The 27,199-nt window shown below is 38.2% G+C and overlaps 2 protein-coding genes across 7 annotated transcripts in view; both read right to left on the minus strand.

Annotated features, from left to right (window-relative positions):
• Positions 1–2,662: 2,662 nt before the first annotated feature.
• On the minus strand, positions 2,663–23,810 carry artnb (artemin b). Of its 2 annotated transcripts, none has more exons than XM_065276009.1 (4): positions 23,770–23,810; positions 6,288–6,376; positions 5,983–6,169; positions 2,663–5,866 (listed from the first exon to the last, which is right to left on the minus strand). In XM_065276009.1, the coding sequence occupies exons 2-4, from the start codon at positions 6,339–6,341 to the stop codon at positions 5,394–5,396; spliced, it is 714 nt and encodes a 237-aa protein (XP_065132081.1). In that variant the 5' UTR covers positions 6,342–6,376; positions 23,770–23,810; the 3' UTR covers positions 2,663–5,393. The 2 variants fall into 2 exon arrangements, with proteins under 2 accessions (XP_065132081.1, XP_065132080.1); XM_065276008.2 differs by lacking the exon at positions 23,770–23,810 and adding an exon at positions 17,140–17,294.
• A 613-nt stretch (positions 23,811–24,423) lies between these two features.
• st3gal3b (ST3 beta-galactoside alpha-2,3-sialyltransferase 3b) overlaps positions 24,424–27,199 on the minus strand; it is a 70,961-nt gene continuing 68,185 nt past the window's right edge. For all 5 annotated transcript variants that reach the window (XM_065276005.2, XM_065276003.2, XM_065276006.2 and 2 more), the window contains one exon: positions 24,424–26,356. In XM_065276005.2, coding sequence (XP_065132077.1) covers positions 26,258–26,356 — 99 coding nt within the window. In that variant the 3' untranslated portion in view covers positions 24,424–26,257. The remainder of the gene's footprint in view (positions 26,357–27,199) is intronic.

The following is a 27,199-nucleotide window of genomic DNA, read 5'->3' on the forward strand; positions in this document are numbered from 1 at the left end:
TGGCTACACTTACAGTAATAGTAAATGCTGGAGGCATAACATGAAGAGAAACGTTTTCAATGAATTTGTACTGCATCAATTTAACAATAAATAAATAAAAAATCTGAATTTTGGCGGATTTTCACACCACATTAACTAGTCAGGAGCTTGCTCTAGTAGTGACGTGATTACAGAAAGCCAGCGGAGGCAGAAAAACAAAAAACAATGGAGGACAATCATCATTATCGCCACACGAGACATCTTCCCTGCTAAAAAAAAAAAACAATAGACACCATCACAGAAATTCTATAGGTTTTACTGGGAATTTTTATTGGTTCTAATGGAATATGGCCCAAAACACACTACAGTGTATTGGTCTTTGTTGGTCTCTAATGGTATGTATTGGTTCTATTGGTACAGTGTATTGGTTCTTATAAAATATGGCCCAAAACACACTACAGTGTAGTGGTTTTAATGGTAAAAGCTAATGGTTCCTATTGGTATTTTAATGAATTTTCTGTAATGGTTTTATTGTTTTTTTCAGCAGGGTTTGTACTTTTACAGGAATTAAAAGTATGTTGTTTGGAAGAAAGTGAGTGAGGAGGTTGAACAATCTGGTAAGTTTACTCAATTTGAGCTATATAAGCCCCTCCCATGACGCGAATTTACGCGTGAATGTCTCGAATGACTAGAATTTCACGCAGGACTTAAGCCGCATTTCCACTGCACACGACAAACGACGGCCGATAAGCCGGAAGTCATTCATTTCCTATGGAGAGTCGCAAAGCGGATGCGTGAGGTGCCGACCATCTGCGGATGCATAAATATCGGATCCGTTTTGATGGTTGGATGCGTTAAAAAATTTGAACTTGTGCGACTAAACCGCATGCGATATGCCGACCGGAAGTTATGTTTTTCATTGTATTCCAATCACAAACTGTGTGTGAGGTGAAAATGATTAATATACGATTAAACTGAAACTTCATTACGACAGCCACTAGGGGGAGAACTCCGACTGTCGTTTCCGTATGTCGTGTGCAGTGGAAAGGCGGCTTTACGTACAAATGAAGCGAGTAAACTCAAAATGTTCAAGCCGTCTCTTCCATGTCTTGTGTGAACGCACAGTAAAAGTCTGGTTCACTGGTTCCCCCACCAAAATGCCCATTCATTGTCCTCATAGACTTTTGGATTATCGCAAAAAAAAGGATTGTTGATCCCTGTTCAGTGACATTACAAAGCCAAGAAGAGCCAGAATATTATTTAATATAGTTATAAATGCTTTTGGCTGATGAAAGGAAGGCATGATTGCATGAAGGTGAGTAAATTATGCCGTGCTTATCATTTTTGAGTGGAATATTCCTTTAAAGGTGCAGTCCGTAACATTTGCCTCTTTATCCTGATCTCTGTTTGAAAGTTACTTGCAGATTTATTGTCGAATTGAAGTCACATGACGAAGTCACATAAGCAAACTTTTTATGTGCTTGCTCAATAATTGACTTAAATAATTTTTTAGCAAAAAAGTTCTGGATTGCAGCTTTAATAAAATATTATCTTGCCCTCCATCATGGCTTATTTGTTTACTAACCCAGGGGCCTCGTTTATAAAATGCTTCATAGAAACCATCCTACATTTGATCTTAAGATCATTTATTAAAAATGCGTACATGTAATTCATAAACCGAACGTACGCTCAAAAAACGCACTTACCTCCTTATTTCAGATGTGAAATTTATAAATCGCAAATGATCTGACGTGGTGCTAAGCACTTTTCCATGTCAAAGACAGTTTTTATAAATACGAACTTTTCCACGGATTTATGCGTAAATGAGGCCCTAGGAGTGCTGTCCCAACACTGATCAAGCCCCTGCAGGCATATGGTCCTAGTGCATTTTTTCCTTAAAAATTCTCCAATCGTCTGTTAATTAAGTTCACCCACGGCGTGAGAGGTGCAGACTTACCGCACACAGGCCCGTAAGCAACACCCTGGCTGGTCTGCGAGGGGTGCACTCATTAGCAGCCCAACAACAGATGGAAACGTTCTTTGCACTTTAGCAGATGAGAGGTTCACCTAAGGCCTAATGGTGCTATAATGTACATACATGTCTCCAAGCAGTCTACCTGACTACCTGATGATTGCCATTAGCTGAACTGAGACAAGAGGTCAATGGAGGGAAAAGCTTGGAGTTGCAGAAGAACAAATTGAAAGACCTGAAAGTGTTTAATGTACACACACACAAGTCATCTCTACTTTCATTAACACTCTTAAAATTAGGGGTTGTTTTAAACATAAATACACAAGATATGAAAGCATATAAATTAAATCGTAAATGTAAATTGGCCAAACTAAGACCCTTCACAGAATATTATGAGTTTGTAAGTTAGAGAAAGACTGTACAAGTACCTCATCCTTAATTTTAATCTACGGGTGGAGTAAAAATTCATATAAAAAGACAATAATTTTAATTCACATTATATATAAACAGCTTTATTCCTCTACAGAAAATATGAAATACAAAAATAAAAGAGTAACTTTGCCAACAACAATAGATAAATAAAACATGTAAAATACTGAAGCAAAGCAATTTATTGATATCAGCTTTTTAAGACAATATAGTCTTTTCCGAGCAGCTTTAATAATAACTGAATACAACATCAAGGCTCATTGAGGTCAGCAAGTTGGGCAGACAGAAAAACAAAAACAAATCCCCCCCCCCTTATCATTAGTAAAGAAAACCATTTTATTTTCCTTATAAATTAAAGCTAATGTCATCTTGGAGGACTCAAAAAAAGCCCAGAAAACTTCATGATTTTTGATGATATAAAAACAAATCCTATCATAATATTTCGAATGAATTTCTTTGTTTTATGCAATAGTTTGAAGCTTGTTCAAGGCCTTGTTTATATCCACGCTGGTTCATCGTGAGATGAGAGGAAGTGAACAATAGAAGCCAAAAGTATAAACAATAATAAATATAAACGTCCAGAGACATATCTGTGGACACAACAATAAATAAATAACTTAAATGAAAAAATAAATATGATATCATATATGGTACAGTAAATGTAAAGGGATGCATGGCATCCATTGTTAACAATAAGAAACAATGACAAATGCATTGTGGTCATAATCTGTATTGATAAACTAAAAAGTTAAAGAAGCCTGTTATTGTAGACTCCACAGAATTATGCTAATATCTATTTGTTGATAACTATAAGGGAATAAAAATCATCTAAGTTCTGAGAATAGTTTTAGTTGATTTATACCGAAACCTTGGTAACTACATGTATAGTAATGCATTAATGTTTTTGACGCACCAGCATCAACAAAATTATTAAAGGTGTCAAATTGTCAGATTGCATGTTTTCCTTTGTTTTTTAGAGTGTTAAATGATGTCTGTGCACATAAAAGATCTGTAAAGTTGCAAAAATTAAAGTTTCAAATCCAAAGAGATATTCTTTTTAAACGTGAAGCCTCATCCACGCCCACCTAAAACGGCTCGTTTAACACGCCCATGCAGTTAGACGTCATACTGGTTTGAACATTTTCATAACACCGCCCTCGTATATACGCAAAGTTAGAGGGTGTAACTTTCAATCACGCTGTAATATTGTTTTTTTCCGCCATGTCGAGCAGACGCTGTGTTTCGTTGGAAAACTACTTTGGTTGGCATTCCAACAGAGTAAACATTAAGAAACCAGTGGTTAGGTTTTATTTACAACACAGTTTCAGAACAGTACAGCCCAAATGTTCGATTGTGTGCTGCACATTTTAAGGAGGATTACTTTCTAAACATCGCTGAGTACCACCGCTGGATGTACACAAAGGCTCCATCTAAAAAGTGGAGCAATTGTAACTTTGCAACTACACTGACATCCTGTAAGTAGCCGATGTTTTCATATTTAATAAATTTCCTCACTGACGATTCCAAGACGAGTTTTGAGCAGAGACGCGCCTGTGTTTTAATGCATTTCCTAATGATGATCCAAACGCGAGATTTGAAAAGTGCAGATTAGTGCTTGTTTGTTGTTTCTACGTTCACAAATGCAAACATGGTTTATGTTTTAGTGTCCTTACCTTACCATCTGTTAAGTTCTGCTCACATCGCGCTGGTAAAGTTGATTGATTAGCTTAGCCATCCGTGTTTTCTGGGTCAGATTCAGGCTCATGTTGATAAGGTAGTAGTAAATACGATAGTATCTCGTGGCTTTCACTATTGTTTTGGGAGCTCATCTTCCAAAACTTGGCAAGGAGCGTCATATTTCCGATTACGTTACTGAGGTATTCGGCCAATCACAACGCACTGGATAGCTGGCCAATCAGTTGACACCTGTTGACACCCCGCTTTCTCACAACGATGAACTTTGTACCAAACGACCTGTTTCAGATGGGCGGGACTTAGAGGTGCTAAAAAAATGTATGGTATGTGGAAAATAATGATTTTTTTAACCATAAACCACACGAAGATATTGTATTACACCAAATACACAAAGTAATGTGCTTTTTAGCCCTATAATATGACCCCTTTAAAAAGTATTTTGGCTGTGTAGACCGTTAAGCATCAAATATTTGTATGTCTTTATATACTTATCTATATTTATCAAGTTACTATAAAATTCTTAAATTGATACTAATTTATCTGACAAAACTGGTCTTGTGGAACACCGTTTCTTTTTAATACCCCCTACTATTTGTGGTTAGTATTAAAAACCCAGCATATATCACTTTGTAAAAAAGTCCTGAGAAAAGAAAAACCTACTGTAAATACAATCAACCTTCAATGCTTACAGATAAATGGGTAATACTAAGTGGCTTTTGTATTTTCTCTGGGCTAAACTATTAATAATACTCCACATGTGATTGTGCAATTACATAGAAATTACAACAATAACATGCCATTAATAATGAGTGATCCAAACTTTGCTAATTTGGCTGAAATATTACATGTCAGAGTGAAGGCCAGGAAAATGGGCACTGACATCCAGGATCAACAAATGTGCCTGACAAACGATTCAGGATTTCGTGCGATATCCCAGTATGATGAAACTCATGGTAAGCAAACGCCAGTTAAGTTATAACATGTAGTTTTGTTTACAGAGCAACTCAATTGGACAAACCAATGGTGGTATTCTTCCACTTTGGGCCATGTCTCTCCGCATTGTTTTCAAAGAATCTCACGCAAGTCTTCTTTGACTTCCATTTTGAATCCTTTTTATAGAGGTTTGGTGTTCTTAAAGTGTGTATAAATAGATGTTGTAAATCACTCACAGCCCGTAAAGGCGAACCAAATTCCCTCTCAGCCTTTCCAACAGGGCCAACCCTTGCCTGACTTCTATCCTGTGGCCCTGGAGGCTTCCCGATTCCTCCGTTTCTCTTTGGCCTTCGAGCCATATTTAGGTCATGATCTCCAGTTTGGGTCACCCTACACATTCACAGTCTGCAGCAGAGAGAGACTTGATGGTTCTCCAGGTTGTGGTAGCATCCATGAAGGAAACCGGTTCATAGGCGGTCGGGCGGCAGCAAGGGTGTGCGCTGACCTTCCTGGCCGTGCGCTTGGGCAAACTCCCATTGGCCAGCAGAGCACGCAGCGCCAGGTCGTAGTTCCCACGAGACCTTTGGCACGAGCCGACACAGAACTTAAAGAGGACGATCTCGTCCGAGTCGAAACCCATGCCCAGGTCCCGTACGCGCATCTCCCGTTTTTCCACCCTGCAATCCCGGTTGCTGTGTTTTTTCCCGTTATTCTTGTCTTTCTTTTTCTTTTCTTCTTTCTCTTTTTTCTTCTTTCTCTTGCGTGCACCTTTGGTCTGTGTGTCAGTGGTATCTGGTGACCGCGGGGAACGTTCCCATCGAACTGGTTGCTGGTCGTCCTCAACAAACACAGATGGCTCTGCAGGAAACGGATGGAGACAGAGGGAGATTTATTACTTTTCTCCTTTTCAGGATTGAATAATTCATTGCTGATTCATTAAGTGTAGAACATTGGAAAACTATTTCCAGACTTACCAAATAGACCATGCCATGGGGAGTCACTGCCGCCTTCTATGTCTTCCTCGGTGTCTGGAAGAGTCTCCAAAGGTGGCTCCTCCACTCCAGCACCAACAAATCCCACCGCAACTTCCGATTCTGCTCTAAAACCTGATCTGCCTCCTGCCACTAGGGGCAGCAGAGACATCACAACCCATACAAACACCTGGGCAAACAAAGCAGATCAGTTTTTCACAATAATTAGAGCATCTCTTGACTATTATGACACTATGTTATTAAAATCAACAGGTGTCCTAAGGAAAAATCTGTCCATTTATACACACCTGCCAGTTCTTCCTGTGACACGGTGGACCGGTGACTGATGTTATGGCAGACATTGCTCTGAACCGACCTTTTGGCCACCGACTGCCACCTGCATGGAAAGAACGAGGAATGACTTTATTATATAGCTGCCGACCTATGAGTACATACCAAGTCAGGTAATGTAAACTCAAGAGAGCAACATGCGGGCGACACGTCCGCATACACACAAACTTATAATCAAAGGTGTCTCATTCATCACAGGCATAATACCTTTAGAAAGCATGCTTATTGTTGTTATAGAGAAAGACCGGTGCAATCTTTGAGCACGGCTGGTGCTGACTTGCCTGCGGACAAAGCTACGATGTTAAAAAGAGCCGTTGTCCGTCAAATAAACAACCTCCAAGTAAACGCTGTCAAAAGCATTCTTGACTTGGTTAGATTAGCACGTGTAGAAGAAGCCTTGTTGCTCTTAGGGGGTCTTACAAGCCACAGAGATACAGAGAGGATGATAAGAGCCCTGAGCAATGCAGATGTTTATTGACTCATTGCAGTGTGTGACTGTGTAACCTGTGCTGTGGGTTCTGATTTATATCAGGGTCAGGAACAGGGCACAGTGTCTCAGTTAACACCATTCAAACAGCAGGACTCAGTCAAACACAGCAACCCAAAAATGATTAATGAGGACAGGCCAATTATTTGCTGGGGGAGCAGAATGGCAGGCAACGCAGCAGATCGTGCCGTGCTTATATTTTGGCATAGTTTTATTGCTTTCCAGTTGTGTGGAATTGACTGAAGCCAGATTCCTTTGCCCACCTCTTCGAGATGTTCGATGTTTTTTTGATGATATTTTTTTGATGATGATAGAAGAATAAGCTAAAAAAAAGGCCATGAAAGGAGGTGTGTGGCAGTGTTTCATGAAAGAAAGTCATGATGGTTTGGAATAACACAATGGTTATACATATAATTTTCCTTTTTAGGTAAACTATAAATCAAGTAGGAAATGAGATAAACTAAAGGGTTAATTTTCAAAATAAGAACCGACTAACCGTGTGTTAGCATCACAATGGTTGTGGATTTGATTCTCATGATAAAATGTATACCTTGAATCAACTGTTGCTTGCTTTACATAAAAGCGTTTACCAAAAGCATAAACGTACCAAAAATTATAATCATAAATTTCATGAATGAAAATGGTCAAAAATGGTCCCAAGCTGTCACTGGGGCAGTACTCTTTCCTAATATAAACCATTCTGGTAGAAATGGGTATATATTTGATACCTCTGAAGTGCAAAGGTGCACTTTTTGAATGGGTACTGCACAACTAGGGACAATTTTTATCTATTTTTGATCTTAAAATATGAATGAAATATGACAAAATGAACAGCTTAAAGGGATAGTTCATGCATAAATGACAATTCTGTGACATTAGCATGTAAAAAAAAGTTTGCATTAGTATGCTTGCTACAGCTCACAGTCAATACTCTAAATAAGAATAAAAAACACATCATACACATAAATACAACATTACATTTTACATTATATTCATGCATTTGCCAGACACTTTTATCAAAAATGACTTACAGTGCATTACAAGGTATACATTTCTATCGCATGTGTGTTTCCTGGGTTTGAACCCATAACCTTTAGCACTGCTAGTGCTATACTCTACCACTGATCTATACAGGAGCAACATAAATACTTTATAAAGCGTTTACTTGTCCATGCTTATCAATGGTTTTCCTTACAATGTAAACTGTACATTTTCTGTCACTGGGGTGGTAACCCAAAGGTTCTGTTTTGTACCTTTTCAGGTAAACTAAACAACATTATACATTGTTGTACCTTTTTGGGTGCGTTACTAAAGGACCTATTGTGTACCACAGTTATGTTTCATACACCCTAAAATTTTACTGGTACACAATAGGCCTTAAAAGGTACTCTGTAGGGGTACCCAAAAAATATAACATTTCAATGTGTTGTATCTCTATAAAGGTACAAAAAGGAACCTTTGAGGAAACCATGCGCATTATTCATTCTGGACCATTTTTGTCAACTTTTGTAATATTTATAATGTGGTCGTTTAGCATTTGAAAGGCACAGGACCTTGCTATGCTCTTTTCATGCAGTAGGAGGCATTCTGTATTCTCATTCACTACAGGACTCTTTGATCTAATCCTAAACTCCGCATTGAACTCAAATCCTCTTGAACAATATGCTAAATAAATCCTAATAAACCCATTTTTATGGCCAAAAATAAAAATAGTATCTCATGTTCTCCTCTGGAGCATTTAAGATGTCTAATGGTGTATCTTAAGATCTTCAGTCATCTTGGTTTATAGGCAAATTCAGAATTTATGTCTGCTAAATCCAGCCAAATAAATATGAATCCAGCTTCAACAGCTTCGAGACATATTTATGATGTCTCTGGAGGATGGGTTTAGCTTAGAGAGACCACGTATGACCAAAGATGAATGTAGACATTATGTCAAGAGGGTTTACAGCATGGGGTCCTATTTAAACGCGACTTCTACCCCATAACTCCTGCATGTGGTGCATTAACATCAAAATGTTGTTTATGTGCCTAGATTTATTGTATTCTGATGATTTTATAATTCTAATGGTATACATTTCCGAATTGCCATAAATACGTGGCACTTTATGTAAACTGCCGTAATTGCTTTGATCACGAACGAAATGAAAGCATACGCCCCGAGCAACATATGGGTGATTGTTTGTTTATAAATGGTTTGTGTGTGTGTGCCTATAAGTGTTATGGCAGTGACTCTGCAAGAGAATCTACACATCTGTGTTCCTGACCACAACAATCATTCTTACAGCCTGGCCGACTGCCCTCCTTCACTCGTCAGCTTCTATCCAGCTGAATGTATAAACCTAAATGCAGGAAAACCAGGCTGACCGTGACAAACAAATCAATATCAGACACCTACAGAGAAACATGAACGGCTCTTTAGCGCACGAATTTGGAAATCCACCCATTGCAGGCTACGAACGTGCAATATGGTTTATAGGTTGGCCAACATTTGGGCTCTGTGAGCTGGTTTCGTGCTGTCAGTTTCTAAATAAGCCCCTCGGTCTCTCTTTCCATGACGACCCCCCACCTCACTGCTTCCTGTAAACTGAGCTGGCACGCTGGGGGCACAGGCCAGAGGTTACGATAAGAGCACCATACCTGCCTCTTAAACGCACAGCAGGCTCTTCGGCCATAAAAATTGTTTATGATGTAACAAATACTAATTAAGCCAATCATTTGTTAGTAGCACTTGTTAAATATCAAAGTAACCACACTCAAATAAAGAATGCAAGAAGTTTTAACCCATAATTGGGTAAAATATGTACAAACAATGGACAATGTCTGCAATTAACCTAGACAATATCCACATTTGATACAACCATGGGTTAAAACAACTCAGCAAATATTAGTTTAAACCCAGTGGTTGGGTTTGTACATGTTTTGTAGATAGTTTAGAGTCTTAAGCTCATACTTGCACTCTAAAAAATGCTGGGTTGTTTTTAACCCATGCTGGGTAAATATTGGTCAGAACACACCATTGGGTTAAAAATGACCCAAAGCTGTGCTATTGTTACCCAACCATGGATTGTAATAAGTTACCCAGCAGTTGATTTAAAACAACCCAGCATTGGGTCATTTTTAACCCAGCATTATTTTTGGAGTGTAGGGTTAGTGGTTTGTTCTGATTTTCAACACATATCATGTCTTGATGTGCTCTAGACAGGAATAATAACTTACATTTTTGTATCAACATTGTTCCAGTTTATGGCCGTTTCTCAATTCCAAGATAGCAAAGAACGGACTTGCGTTCTCGTGGAGATCGGTCTTGCCAGGTGACCTTAGAAGAACGAACTTAGAAGGTGGCGAGAACACAGGACGCACTTGTGAGAATTGAGATGTGTGCGATCTTCCTGTTGGTCACCTGACCTCCACCATTATTTTGCCGCAATGACTTCTGGGGCGTTAAGGGATTTCAGCGCGCAAGTCTGCACTCGATGCATCCACGATATCAAGAACACATCCGGGTATTTTCATGCGTCCTCTGTACTTGCGTTCTTGAGAATTGGAATTGAACTTTGACGGTTAATGATGACGTGGAAGGACGCAAGGTCGCTGAAGAACGCTTATTGAGAAACAGCCTATGTCTGGCAGATGACTAAACAGGAAAAAAATACATACGGTTTTCAGTTAACGAAGGACACAATCCATACCTGGATATTTAAAACAATCAGAGCGTTTGGCAGATGCTTTTATACAAAATGACTTGCAGTGCATTCGAGGTATACATTTTGTATACTCTACCAAATGAGGTACAGGATCACCAAAACTTCTTTTGAATGTTCACACAGGAACATCTTTTGAATAGATATAGTAAGAAACCACCTTAAAACCACAAAAAACTACCTGGAAACAACCCATAGCAACAACACAGTAATGTCATGGCAACCTTAGACTACCATTGAGTAGTGAGTTTTGCATGGGCAATCACCTACTTTTAGGAAAACATAAAAATCTATTTACAATGTTCTTTTCTCATTTGAGAGTTAGGATCCTTAAGACTGCTTTGGCACAAACTCAGAAACAAACCACAGTACGAATATCTCATGAATTTCAGATCCATACGTACTATCTAGCAACTCAATTTGTCATGACTTAACCAGGTCATGAGATTTGCTTCAACTCAACTGATTTACCTAAATGCAACTGAGACACAAGAACCCTCTTAATTTGGTTTCAGATTTGTTTAGGGAAACCCACAAGTTCCTGACACATCATAAACTGTGGCCACAAGAAAGTGTATAGAGGAAGTCCACACTAGAAAGCTACCGCGATAACCAAAAGGGAAGAAACTGAAAGACCACAACCCAAATTGTCCAGGGCGTACAAATCTTCAAGTGGAATTGTGCAGCTGGTTGTGTTTAAGTGCCCTGAGCAGTGTCTCTGTTGACCAGTCTCTCCATGTCTCCTGGATCGTGGCTGTTAACATGCCGGCCGAAGGTGCCTGAGGGACAGGACTGTACGGCTGCGCTCTTGAGGAACTGCAGAGCGGTGCTGACGGTCTCCGTACTGGGACTCATTGATTAAAGGCATGCTTCAAAAGCAGAAATACCTGCCCTTGGGCAAATACATGTCTCTGTTAAAGAATAGGAGAGCATCACAGTGGCGTCATTGTGACTAACATGGACGCAAACTACTCGGTCATGACAGCGGATGCAAATGAGAGACCAGCTGTGGTTGATTTGACTGTGACAGCTGCTGGAAAAATACACACTATAAAGGTACTAAAGATGATTTGTTCATCATTTTAATGTTGGGTTTCTGAACGCATCAATGCTGACACAATTATGAATTTTGGTTTCACTATGACCAATCTGGACTGCTTGGATCAAAACTACCTACATTCATGTATTTGGCAGACACATCCAAAGCGACTTGCAGTCAGGCTTAACATGACCTTGCCGTTGCTTGCGCCCTGCTCTGCCAGCTGAACTACAGGAAACTGTGCCTCTAGAGACACCCCTGTGTTATTTCATTGCCCATTCCTCCCGGGTTGTTCTCCTCTCTCCATCTTAGACAGAACCATTAGAGGTGTTTGATGTGCCAGGTCTACCTGTCATTAATGATGAGGTGCAGCGATGTTGGATAGGCCACACTAAATCAGCCAGCCAATAAAAGACACCTGGTGAAAGCGGAGATGCAAAGTACACTACACAATCCTGGTCTGCTTGATCATTGCCAGATCATTGCTTTTATCTGGGGGTGTGAACTTGAGCCATGAGGTGCATGTAATATATCTATCAGTGTTCCCTCTGGCTCTCGAAACGTCATCACCCTCAATCTTCAATACTAAATTGGGGACAAGCAAACAGCAAGACTTGTGCCCTCAAGAAGTGTGCGTGCCCTTTAAGTTCACAAGGCTTTCCTTGATGCGGTCCTTATTATACTTTGCTGACAAGTGCATATGTTGTCTTTTGAATGCTGGGATGCTGGATTTTCATCTTAATCACACTGACCCACACTTTGACGCTACAAGTCCAAAGCCATACTAGCTCTAACCACCATAAACCGGCTTGGATCAGCTTGCGTGAGTGTAGCTCTGATATACGCCTTATTGAAACGGTTACAACAGCCTGTATTTCAGCTGTTTGCAGACATCCGAGTTACTGGTTTTAGGACAGTTTAATGTGCTTTGCTTGAGAACTTGAGTTCAACCGCAGCGTGTCTGAGTGCGTGACATCCAAGCGTATAATTCAATAATCCTTCCCTGGCAAAAGGTAAGTTCTCATTACTGTCAAAGTCCAGCCACTGGAGAGGTGAAGACAGAGACTATGCTGCCAAGAAAACCAGCATTACCTGTTTAAAACCCCTTTCTCTTTTCCAAGAAAAAAAGGCCATGATTATTGGATTGTGAACACATGTTTTCAGACCACCATTCATGTCATTCAGTGAACATGATAGCAAAAACAACTCATTAATTGCCAAGATCCATCATTCAAGTGTCAGCTGGTTTCATTTGCTCTCTTTTTTTGTCAAATTACACTTTCTTTTCATGTTTCTAGAAATGCAGATCCTTTTCGTTCTAGTATGGCACACTCATAGTCATAAATAGTTGCGTGACATGGAAGTCCAAACCTAAAAAAGCAAATGTAGGAAATGCACGCAATAACTGAGGCCTAATAGATGTTCGGAAGTATGGACTGCCTTCACCCTAGTCAATCACAAAGATGCTGTTTATTGTTTTGTGTGTAATCGGTATTATCTGAAAAGACGATCATCAATGATGTTGCCCACATCCTGGATCGTTTCATTATGACTTCTCAAAGAGATAAATTCCTGAATTCACGGTACATCAGCAATGAAATCAGCAGTGAAGGTAAAGGCTGTGAGCCTTGACAAAAGACGCATGTTGGTTTGCAGGCTTTATTTTTGCTACGCAAATGCAGTGGCCACTGTTTGCATTCCACACCACGCGGCTGGATCACGAGCCTGTCGGACAGAGCACGAGAGCTTGAACCTTCCCTGTCAGATCCTCCACTGAGGCTCAGACCACACAAACAGCAGTGCGTGTAATACCTCACATCTCATATCACGATATGCGAGATTAAACCCATTATTTCCAAACTGACTGTCGTTATTGCACCTTTTTTGGTTATTGCACCTCAAAATATTTGAAGAGTTTGGTTCCAAAATGAGTTAACTCTGTTTTCATTTTTTGTTAAAACATGTTTATTATTAAGTTATAATGTTAGTGCTGGGCAAAGATTAATCGTGATTAATCACATACAAAATAAAAGTGATTTTTTTGCATAATATATGAGTGTATGCTGTTTGTAATTATTATGTATATATAAATACACACACATCCATAATTACATAATTAAGAAACATTTACATTATATATATATATATATATATATATATATATATATATATATATATTCTATTAACAATAAAAATGGATATATAACTAAAAATTTTCTGATATAAAATTCACATATATTAGGCAAAAATGCACTTTTATTTTGTATGCGATTTATCGTGATTAATCTTTGCCCAGCACTATTTTATTGTGTTTTATTGTGCTACTTAGCTGTATTTTATTTAGTTAGGAATGCTTTAATCAAAACAAACCAACTGATATTAATTGGAATGCACAATCAAAAAACTAGATTTATGAAAAAACTGAGTTATTTTGTTTTGGAACCAAACTCTTTGTTTTCTCTGTTAAATAATTGAATGGTAGAAAGACTAGCCAACTGTAACGATTGCAGTTCATCTAATGGTATCTTATGAAATGTTATCCCTGTTCAGATGGAAGTAATTTCCCGGAGGATGTTACGTTTTAGTGGTTCAATTACTGCTGACATCCTATCCAGTGTAAAATATATTAAAGATTATTAAATGGTGAGAAGCAATGGCTGTCACCCTAATTAATCACTTAATTACAGAAGATCGATGGGAAATATTGACTTAATGTCATTCAATAATGTCTCTAATGAAAACTATTCTGTTGACAAACATGGTCAATTGCCTTGTAAAACACTAGAATAGACAGATAGCAGTGGCGCTAAAACATTTCCGCTATACATTGTATACTTTACATTCCAGATTCATGTGAGTAATTTAGACTCGGTAGCTAATGTCCTTTCCTCTCTGAAACCCTTCCTGGACAAACAGCTTTACCTTCTCTCCTCTTCATTAAAATGTCTTGCCTTTTGCTTTGATAACCAAATACAGCAAGATTAAAAAACATTTAAAAGTGAAGTGAATGACTGCGGGGAACACTTGGATGAACAAGTCCTTAAATGGGAATAAATTAGGGAAGAGGGGCTAATGGTGAAGATAGTATTTCAGCACTGAAAGGTTTGGCTTGAACAGTCACAGCGACCTCTAAAGAGAGAGAGAGAGAGAGAGAGAGAGAGCAAAGATAAAGAAGCACTAGGCAACTAAATACATTATAAAAGAAAGGTGAACAATAACCCTGAGATAACAGTGGCTGAAATAAAAGAAAATTAATCAATGAAATCAATCATTTCGATTAAACCATACACATAGAGTGCTAAGGAAGACCCATTCTACTTGGCACCAAACTAATGCCCACTTTCCCATATTCCAAACGAATTCCCAGGTAATTATTTCAACCAGGGCAGCACTTGGGCACACAGGCCAGCCCATCCTCACAGGCCTTTATACTGTAGCTCAGGTCTCATTTGTTCAAATTAAGCTGAGGGAGGGGGGAAAAGCAGCCATTAGTGTGTCTGGATGAACTAACGACATTCAAAGCGTTTCCATGTCGCCCGGTTTAGCCTTAGACAGGCTTCAAGTAATGACCTGGCCCGGTCTTTCAAAGGCACCGACGCCACCATGATTAATGTATCTGCCCTGGCAATTTCAGAAGAATACTGCTTATTGTATTAAACATTGCTTCCAGCCACAAACATGAGTGTACAATAAGACCACTTAACATTCTTTGCTATCAAAGTTTGGTAAGAGATGTTCAGATAAAGAGAAAAAGGTAATGTCCTTCATCAGTGTCCTAAAACCTCTAGAAATGCTCTTGAACTTGCGTGGATTTCAATAAGCTGAGTCTGGGTTGACATTTTAGCAATCACGAGATCTACTTTTTTGCCACAATCAAGGCAAATTAACAAGCTCTGTCAAAGGATATATTTAAATAAATGAAAAATCTTTAGATATAAGGAACATAGGAGCTATATATCTAAATGAGTGGACTTTGCAAACTATATTTGTAACCACAAGGGGGAGAAAGTAAAATACATTGTGTAAGCAGAAATTTTTATTGGAAATCCTGCTGTCATTTCAGTTGTTCCAGAAGTTAATTCACTGACAAAGACAATAAAATCATCACACTGACAGGACAGTGCGTATACAGTGCAAGACCTGCTGGCAGCATCATGCAATTTCAAACTGACACAGAGGCCCATTCAGATCAAGCATTGACCCTAAAAGAGAACGGAGTTAAGGTCAGCTTAGGTCCAATGGAAACGGACCCTGTGGTTGAGTTACAGGATGCTGCGAGATGTCTTAGCTTTCTTCTCTAATATGTTTTTCTCACAGACATACCAATGCTGTTCCTGTCCTTCTTTCTCACACACACACACACACACCTGAAGAGAGATCTCACCCATAATTGATCATTCGTTCATCATACTTACCTTTATATCATCCCAAACCTGGATGATTTTCTTTCTTCTGGAGAGTAGAAAGATATTTTAAATAACGGTGGTATCCAAAAAATTAGCTCCCACTGACACAAAACCACCAAGACATTTTTCAAAATATCTTCTTTTCTGTTCTACAGAAGAAAGAGTCATCTACAGGTTTTATACGATGTATGGGTAAATAAATGTTGACCGGATTTTTGTTTTTAGGGTGAACTATCCCTGGCTTTAATAAATCAATTTTGATCACTGCATGTATCAAGATGCATCATCAATGCAAGGGAGCTGAGATCACAATATGATCATTTTATGACGTGAGAGGTGAAAACCAGGCCAACTTAAAAGTGATCTGCTAAATGAAAACGTATTGCTTTGGCTTATATGTTCTAGTCAGGCAAACTAAAATAAAGCATGCAAGCTATGCAAAAACACACATGGACATGAAATTGAGGTGCTGAAAGCTGTGATAGACGAACATGAGTCATGGACTGATTTGAAAGCAAACTTCAAGAATCCCAACCCAGAAAATGGAAATCAGGACACGTAGAAATAATCTGGAAACCCTGTGTGGAATCTAAAATTTGAATAAACTGAGTTCAGGAGATCACCCTTCAGCTTACGCGTGGAAAAAGGCTTTAATGTTTTCCTATTCTAATCTGATGTATTAACAAACATTAAATAAAAAAAACTCAAGTTCATGCGACCCAACCAGCACAAAAGGAAAGCAAAATGATGTCTTATTTCGGGAAAAAATTATATAGGCTAAATTTCTCCACCATCCTAAACCTGAAAGAGATAATCTGACTCATTTTATCTATCCATTTCAGCCCTTTGTACTGTTAATAGGCCTATACATCTCAACCCACTGTATGTTTATTTGCAGGAACACGTTCAGCAGGCTTTGTCAAGACTATTTTACTATGCTAATGCTTTCTGAAAGAATACAATGACAGGTTGCGATGTCTCCACAGACCACACCTGATGACACCCGCCTCATAAAAGTTTCAATTACACACAAACCGTCTAATGTTTATTGCCCGAGGGAAGACATATTATAAAGCTCTGTGTTACAAGCAAATCTGCTAACCTGGTAAATTCAAACGCAGCCTATAATGTCACAACGCATTTTTGACATGAAGCTAAAGTTAAGCGCGTTACCGTGAGTTACCAGATCCGCTGGTGGAGCGCAAAAGTGCCCGGTCCGTTGAGCCTCGCGCTTCTAGTAGGCAGCTGAGCGTGTCTTGGCGGGGTAAAATCCACGCGCGTTTCCTTACAGACACATAATTGTCTAGCAGTGGACTTTCTCACGGGTATGTCCTCTTCTGAAAGCGAGTGAATAAACTCTTCAAAAGGCGAGAAAGACGGAGAAGCGCCCCTCCCTCTGTGACCAAGCCTCTTGCGTGCGCCTCGTTAAGAGCAATGAAAAGCCAATGACCATGACCGGTTTCCCAGGAGAGTTTAGTAATAATACAGTTAATATTAAAATAGTTGTAGTAATAATAAAATCGATGAGAACAATTGATTATTGCATCGAGCATTATTTTGTTTCGTCTTTTTGTGTTTTAAAACACATGCAGGTACTGATTTCGTTAAGTCATACATATTAATATTCATTATAATCGCATGATCAAACGTGCTGAAACGTTAAAGGGAAAGAAAAATATGAATTTGTACTAACTTTGATTTTTCAAGATAAAAGAAAGGGTGAGACTAATTATAAAATAAATAATAGCTTAATAATTTGCCATGTAAAATCGAATTTAAACTTTGCACACCTACCGCGAAATTGGGAAATTTACACAACTGTTTCCCATCCAGGAATTATAATAATGATAATAATACTTCAAAGGCCGTTGTTGATTCTGAAAAAATTGCCTTAAGAGTATTTTATTCACTATACTTCATATCATGTGCTGTGATTCATGGTCGCGTGGACGAGAGAGAGAGAGAGAGAGAGAGAGAGAGAGAGAGAGAGAGAGAGAGAGAGAGAGAGAGAGAGAGAGACTGAGTGAAAGTTTTCCACTACTGCCTACATTGCACTCTGCGCTTAAAGACAATTAAATTTTTTTTTTTTTGCTTTTTGTCTGTGTTAAGGAATAAGGATGCTAATTTATGCTATGTACGAACGACTGTTATCATTAAAACGGTTTATTATATAGAAACTCAAACGAGGGTTTCCTCAAGTGGCTATGAGATTAGATTAACCACGTAAACATAAACTCGTAAACTGTTATCACACAAATAGGCTATATTTAGCCTAGCCTACATAACCGGCTGTTGATCGCCACCGCTTAATAAAATATATATAAAATATATCGAATAAAGCCATATAAATTGTCACTATACGATATCCATGATCACACAGTAGGGACACAATTTATTTCCCGCATAAAATAAAGTGCCTACCTATAACACTTTTTCTAAAATAGTTTTAAAAGTATTTTTATCATTAAAATTATTACTGTGGAATTCATTTAAATAATGTAAAAGTCAAATTACGCTTACGTTCATCAATTTCATGTACACATTTAAACAATTATAATGCACTCTAATCAAACAAATACGTTCAACTACTAAATTGTGAAACAAAGTACAGACACCGCTGTTGACAGACGGTATATGTCTGAATAAATGCAATTCCCCGATTGCCAAGTCTCCCACAGGACAAGATAAAAGAAAACGTATTACACTGAAATGATGAACTCCTAGCCCCTACGAAACCCCTTTTATTCGCCCTCTCTTCCCAAAACATTCGTGCACACATCAGTGGAGTTCCCTCCACCCACAGACATGCGCTAACTTTGGCACTCCTTTCACTACAAACACAGGCATGAAGCACAAAGACTGATCAAACACGGCCTTGCTCACACCAGGCTTTCACTAAGACAAATTCTGGGAGGATCTCATCACGGGACCTATTTATAGACAAACTAACAATACATGCAGCGGAGTGAAAGCTTGGGAAATCAAATCTCAGCACTAGCCCGAGGTTCCATGATCAGAATGGTGAAGTTCAAAGAGGAAATCTCCAATTGTAACCAGCCCTTTCTCCTCAGGTAACCCCTGCTTAATTTGATCGAAACAGATAACATTGCCGAGTACGATGAAGTCACAAATTTCAAGCTCCTTTTCAGCACCACCACAGCATGTCCCACGCAGGGTTTCACCAGCTAGGTATTTTCCAAGCTAGAATTCTTTGTTAATGCACCGAGACACTACTCGGCATTGTGTAATCCGTGATCCTCACACTTAAACTCTATTTACAACATATTATATAGCTGGAGGGAAGTTGGTTTACAAAAAGTGCTGAATTCATTAATAAAATAACAGCTAAAAATACACAAGAATAGTTTTGTGTGCACACCCTCCCTGACATACATCTCTGCTTAGTTGATGAATGCATTATTGCACTATTGTTTAGGGTTGAAGAACATGTCCTGTGTGTACTCACGGCTAAGCCCATGAGCACATGAACAACAGACGAAGGCACCCAGTACACAAACTGCTCATAAAGCATCAATGCTGATTGAACTATGGCAAATACTACAGACATTTTACAGTCATGCAGCCCCTCCCAAATATTTTTTGCAAGTAGCCTGCATGTGCAGTTTTTGTTTACTTCAAAGATCAGTTTTACCACCAGGTTCAGCACAATACCTGATCAAAATACCACATGGGACGGTTCTCCCACAGCTTTATCAATTCTGCTGAATAAGCTTTTTGTAATAGTTTAACACTAGATTTAAAAGATCTGACACATTAATAAAAATGTATTATTGATATATTATGTGTCATCTAGTAAAAACAAAATACACAATATAATAAATGACACATAATTTAGCTCAGAATAAATTTGTCATAGTCAATTTCTGTAGTTCCCATCTGTTTGAAACGCATGTTTTATATATGGCTATTACAAAACACACACGTTGCCATCATGATGTGTTGCACATCTTCTTGTCATCCCTTGTTTGTTTATGTATATTTGTGTTAAACCCTCAAAGCGTTGTAGGAACATGCTGTACCCAATTTAAGGCTGTAAATGTCACGAAGAGAGTAAAATACTAAAGAGTTGTTTTTAGCCACATCTAACAGAAGAAGCTTATTCAAAGCCAAACAAATGGAGCAGCAACCATATGCCAGCAATAGTGGGGCGCACATGGAGCTTTCTTCTTTTAACATTTTCTAACCATAAAACAATTTTCTGGACAACAGCATGATTTTTCAAATTAAGTTCAGAAAACAAAAATCATTTTCCAACAAAAAGTGGGAAAAGTTAATCAAAATTTTAATAAAAAGCTAGTTAACAACATTTCTGGCTATCTTCAACTGATTTTAGTGGCAGTGATACACTGCTACAATATTAACTGGCTGAAGTGTGTTATCAGAAAGCAAAATAAGTATTTAGCTAAATGTCACAATCAAGCTACAAAAATATGCATATGTGAAGGTTAGTTAAAAGTCCTTCACAGGTGCTTGGTTTATTTTTGTCCAACATTTATAGTACGTCTTCTAAAGAGAACTGTTTTTTTTACTGATAATGTTTATCACACTCACTTAATTGGCACATACAGTGTCATAATAGGTAAAAAAATATCCATATTCACTGTAAAAAATCTTTTCTGCCTTACATTTTTTTTTGTCATTTCAACTTATTTATCTTGACAAGAGATGAGTTGCTACAACTTATAAAATAAAGATGAGTTTTTCAACTATATTTTATAAGTTATAATAACTCATCTCTAGTCAATATAAATAAAAGTATGTTGAAATGACTTGATCTGAGTTGATTCAATGAAAGAATTTAAGGCAGCAAAATTTTTTTTCCAGTGAAGTACAAAAAGTACACATTTGTACTTCATATTAGTACCCCAGGGGTACGTATTAGGACCTTTCTCAAATTGAACTGTCCAAGTGACAGCTTGGGTCCATTTCTTTGAGTGTACAAACTCATAACCTTTTGCTTTTTTTGTGTATTCCTGACTGACAAATGTTGTAATTTAACTGATGTTTTTTTGAAAGATTTAAAAGAAAAGTCAGCTCAAAAATGTAAACGCATCACCTTTTCATTCCAACACTATTTTGTTCTTCCATGAAGCATGAAAGGAGAAATTTTAAAGAATGTACTGGGTGTTGATTCTCCATGTTACAATGAATAGGTCAATGAACTTTCAGACTTTACACCAACACCATAAAATAATTAAGAAAGTCATCTGTATGTTTATTTGCTATATTCCAAAAGTTTCCAAGTATAAATAAATTTTACGAGTTAAGCAGAACAAGAGCAGTTGTTCATCAACATTATCAATAAATAACACAATTCACTGAATAATATGCCTTTAGAATACTTGTTGTTTAGCACATGACCTGGTCTTTTTATAATCTTTACGCATTTTATGCATGGAAAATTTTCGAATTTCTCCATGCGTCTTCCACAGAAGAAGCTTGTAATAACATGATGATTTTTCATTTCCCTTTTCAAATTTTTAATAAAAACCCAATAAGTCATATAAGAACGAGTACTGCTTCAAAACGCATGCTGGTTTGGACCTCAGCATGATAATTAGGAAATGTGGTGCTGTTTAAAAAGAGGTCACCATAACTCCAAGCAGTGTGCTTTTGACTCTGAACATGTTCAAGCTGAGCGGTTCCAGGCTGACAGGCAACGTACACTATTCTCTTGTGCCACGTTAAATGAACGAACCCTTCAGTCAGTGTAATCACAAAACAGTGGGACGTTTCGTGGTTGACATGATTTAAAGATGACAATTTGCAGGCCGTTTCTCTCACCTCTTCAGGTTTATGAGGTATCTGCCAAAGGATTATGGGTAGGTTTCCTCATACAGCAAAATTGTATGTGTCAACATGAACATGACAGGAATATTTTTTTCTAGTGTGACTATTTGTGAGCTGCTTCAGTAAATCGTTGGAGGATGTGTGAGAGTGTGTTGTATTCAGTGAATTGCAGTTTCAAAGGGATTGTAAAGACATCAAGTTAAATTGCCGAAATAAAGAGATGTAATTTTAATGCCAAAACGTGGAAGGTTATATTACTGGATCTTATTTATAGCAGGACACAGACTACCACAGTCGCTTTAAAGGGCCTGAGTGTCAACCTATCAGAATACAGTTATAACATTGAGCAGCTGTACTGCTGTGCTCTTCCCATCTCAAATCCATCTGCGTGTGTGTCCCACTGTTAAAGGGTCTTCCCGAGTCACTCAAATAAAATGAGATTCCTGTCAAAATTTTACTTGAGCATTAAAAAAAAGAAAGAAAAGAGCGGAAAAAAATAAAGCAATGTTTTTCTACTTTTCACTTTTACACACTTACTCTCTGTGGGTAGGGTGGGAAAACTGCTTGCGTTTCCCCTGGCTGCTATTGCTTTTTGTAATAAGTAAAACTTATTTTGGTAAGAAAATAAATGCAGATTTTTTACATAAGGTTCAAGTAGCTAGCTGAAAGTCTTTGTAAAACCCACAGAGATTAAACACCACAGTAGAAATGTAAAAAAATCCCTCCTGAATTTCTTGAGATTCACAAATCTCTCCAGCAGCTTTTTTTTTTGCTCAAGTACTAAGTTCGCAGAAACAAGCGTGAAGGATAGACAACACTGCATAAGTCCTGGGTGACTGGTGATCTTGCTGTGGTTTTGACAGCAGGTCACTTAGAGCAGCTGCTTCGGTATGCTACGCTAAATCCTGGACATCAACTTTTCCCTTGGAAAATCCCAATTCATCTTCAAAAGATGGATTACTAACCACCAAAGACACATCAGGGATTCAGGCACTCTGAATACAGTGATTAATCTCTTCTAATAATGGCTTTGAAGCACAGTAGTAATATACAGGATATACAGTTATAGAGAATACATTATTATTCATAAGGAATGGTCTTTTGAATCGAATACCTGCAGGTATTGTGATTAACTGACACTATTACAGCAGACTGTGTTAAAGGTATAGCGGAAGATTTTCTTTTCCCGGGTGGATCATCAAGACTATTGGTCATCCCAGTTGGGAATCATTCTAGTGATATGTTGACGTAAGGCCGTCGTACGTGCTCGTCCCTAGGTTCGCTTTTTGCACATGCACACTTTCAGGTGTATATGTGTGTGATGGGCTATGGTTTCAGCCATTCATTGAAGCTTGCGTTCTCACTGCGTTTTTTCAAAATGTCTGAGGATCGCAAGAGAAAAAGTGTCTACGAATTGTATGAGAAGAAGAGAAAGGCCTCTGAAGAAAGAAACAAGACCACTGTTTTTGGGAGACTATTTCACATGCTGGCGTGCGCTAAAAGCACAGGTTGGACTTCCAATGAGAAGTTTCTACTCGACAGGTAAAGTTTGGCATGCTATTTTGAGAAATCCGTTTAAAATCACTGCTAGTATAAGTTGATGTAAGCTATAAGTCACGAACCGCGCAGCGCAGACACGGTAAACATGCCGACAGCAACTTGTAAACAGAGAGAAGAGAAGAAATAGGCTTGTGCATGCTCTCTCTCGTGCATACGATTAATAGGCGTTCCCTCTCTGGAGCAGGTAGAGTGTTGCGCATGTGCATTTTTTTAATAAAAAATTGTAGGGGCGGTTCTTTTCAAAAATTTGAGAAAATCTTCCGCTATACCTTTAGGTGTTAAATTAACAAAAAAATCTTTATGCTTGACTATCACTCATACATATCTATCTATCTATAACTATATAGGTTCTGCCTTAAAGAATTAGGTGCATAGCAATAAATATTTTAATGTCAAATTTAAAAATTCAAGTTAAATAAAAGAAAGACATACCTACTGTATTTAAGTTAAGGCCATAGATGATTTAGGTGTACTCTTCTCAAACATAACAGAGAAAAATAAAGATTAGACACAATTAGGTTCAAAATTCAACTCAGAGCAAACTTCTCAGCACATTTATTTTATTACAACTTGAAGATATATTTATATTATATATATGCATTATAAAAAAGGAACATTTATTATTCTAATTTCCATCTAATTCCAATATCATCAAAATAATGCTGATTGGTGGTATACAGCAGTGGCGAGGCCAGAAATTTTAAACAGAGTGGACCTTGGTAAAATGGCATGGACCTCAATGCCTATTCTTACATTACATCATTTTACAATATAGTGGGTAAATGGACTACATTATATTTTTTGAGTCATGGATCGAATCATTTTCGGATGAGCAAACAAATGGAAAAATAAAAAAATAAAACAAAAACAAATAAGCATATGGAAATAAAAAAAGAACAAAGTTACAAATAGAGAATAACACTAGTAATATTTAGGAACAGAAATCAAATCAAATGATTAATGACAACGTCTTCTTCATTCTATAAATTAAATATAATTAATATTTTTAAAGCTACAGAAGTGATTTTCCTTTGTCTTCTGTTTGATTAACATAAGCAGACAAACATAAGCAGATTTTTTTGAGGGTATTGCCAAATTAACAATGAAAAAGCACAAATCCATATACTGACACACACATTTGATTTCTTTATGAACTATTTGTGTTCACTGTTTTTATGAGAATACTTGCCAAGATTTAGGTATTTCGAGATAATTTTGTGTTGTCCTGTCAAGGGCAGGGAGATTTTGTGTTTGCGTGCTTTTTGAAACGCACGTCTTCATGCGTGCGCTTATGAGTGTGTGTCCATTTGAGTATGTGTGCACAGAAAACAGCTCACTTTAACATCTTCTTGCTCAAAGGGGCTGTTTAGGCATTAGCTTAAGCCAGGACTAGGCCTTAGTTAAATTAGGATAAATTATTAAAAGCATAATTTATAAATAAACATGACTGGTGTGCATCTTCAGACACAACACTCGCACTGATATGTTTTAAGATATGTCAGAGCCATTTGTTTCGATCAACACTTACATTTAAGTTAGTCTGGGACTAGGCTTAAGCCCTGTCTGGGAAACAATTGGCTTGTATGTTAACATTTGCAAGGTTTAGAAACACATGCAAATGATAAACTTTATATATAAATAGTTATTTATTTCTGAATGATGCGTATTTGAGTGATCATTATTAAAGAGATTATTATCATTTATGCATAATTTATTTTGCGCGAGTATTCTGACTAAGTGGGCCAGCCGTCAATCTGAGTGGGCCAGGGCCCCTATGTAGCCTCGCCACTGGTATACAGTACAATATAAACATACCATTCTATGTGAGCAAGTAACATCTTACATGGATATTTGAACTTCAATCAGCCAGGATGAAGACTGCATCCTAGTTTTCAGTTTGATGAGTTGAGTAGCTGGTAAACATCTTTGTGTAGTACATGTTAAACCTAGGAATACTGAAAATACATGGCTAGTGTGCACTGGCCTGTTTCTAGTACCCTGCCTGTGACTGAGTCAGGGCAGTGTTGCAGCTTTTCCTTAGAAAGCTCATAGTGAACAAAACTTTAAAGCATTAACCCAAGTACTCTTAAAAATAACATGACAATTAATAAAGAAAAAGTGTCAAAAAACGTATAAATATTGGTGTTATTGTCTCAAACAGCTACCTTTGAAAGGCAGGATACAACAAGGCAGTGTATCATAACATCAGGTGATTTAGAGCACCGTCTTAAAGGTACTCTGTATCTTATTAATACTAAACATAATTATGGTCAATATAAACATAATCAACGGGCAAGCGACTTTTGGCAGGGTGAAAAAGCTTTTAATAAAATAAAGGCCATTAACTGCACCAAAATAAATAACTTAAGAGATTTACCCCCTTTCTTAGACAAAATAAGCTGTAACATAATAACCTCACATTTAGGAGATCAAGAGCCTCCTGTGTTCAGGAGAAGGGCTAAATTAAAGTAAAGACCTGCCTCTACCCATCCATAAACCAGAACAGGATACGCATTGAGTGACCTGGACGGAAAACACATGAAGGCAAAATCCCAGGACTCATTAAAACATACTGTAAAAATATATTTACATCATTAATACATTCAGGCAGAAAAGGAGGGCCATCTCCTATAGAGGTACATTTGGCACAATCAGTTCATGTTGCGACTTGTTCCTCAAGGACTGTTTTTGTTTGTCACCTGGGATCGCCTTCCGTCGTGAGGCGATCAGACTGGAACAGGGAATGTCTCCTGAGACATTCAAGAACCTTTCGATGTCCCGCTCAGAGGAAGCCTGTCGGTTAAAGGCACGTGTGCATCTCAACTGAGTCATCGCCTCCACCTCTGAAATGATGCTCCTTAGTGTATCTCTGGTTTCCAAGGACTCTTTGTTATCTAGTCCTCTGGGAAAGGAACCCACCTTAGGAGGTTAAAATCCCATTTGTCAAGTCTGTGATGACATTGGCCTTAACCAATTTACGAAGGAACTCCTTTTCTTTTGAGATGTTGTGAGTCCATGACTGTGGGGAAGACAAAAAGAGTGTCAATCAGATCAATTTCCAAGTTCAGCGTTAAAGGTGCAATTTGGGACTTTTAGCGGCATCGAGCACTGAGACTGTGAATTGCAATCAACGGCTCAGTACACAGTACACCCTCCTATTCACAACGCATGTTTGTTATGTTAGCTGATCGAAATTAAGTCACAACCTCGAACTTCGAATAAAAAAATGGAATCGACGATGCTTCCATGTCACATCCGGTCTGCTTGCCAAGCGGAAAAAAAACACACGTGTGAAGTGCTGCAAGTCAACCTCCTATAACTTCGCTAGCTACAGCCAGTTAAAAGATAGCATGGCAAGGGCAGGAGACACCACGCGAGCTGCTGAGATCCGTTTAAGTTTCAGAACAACTTATTTCAGTTGCTTAATGCTGAGTTTACACCAAACGCGGTTTCGGCGTCAAAATCGCGTCTACCGCGCGTGGTTTGCCGCTTGAACAATTTGGATGCATTCGCGCGTGTAGAGCGGAATAGACGCGCGGAAAAAGCAAGCATTTGACGCGCGTCCGAAGCAAAATCCGCTTCTTGTGGGAGGGGCAACTGCTGTGCGAGTGTCTGTTTGCAAGATGACTGATGTTGATTGTGCATTTATCAAGAGAGTTACCAGTTTTGTATTGGGTAACCTTACTACGGGGAAAAATAAACGGCGCGGGTAGATAAACGTCACGTGACTCAAAAGTGAAGCGTGTATTACAACTTACCAAGTTGGCCAAAGTCCTTACTGACACTCTTCCAAGCGAGGTCCTTTTTATTCCTGTCTCCACTATAGAAATAACAACTTGTGTCATATCTTCGAGTGACTGCT

The sequence above is a fragment of the Paramisgurnus dabryanus genome, chromosome 6 (assembly GCF_030506205.2).
Source record: "Paramisgurnus dabryanus chromosome 6, PD_genome_1.1, whole genome shotgun sequence".
In the NCBI taxonomy this organism is placed as follows: Eukaryota; Metazoa; Chordata; class Actinopteri; order Cypriniformes; family Cobitidae; genus Paramisgurnus; species Paramisgurnus dabryanus.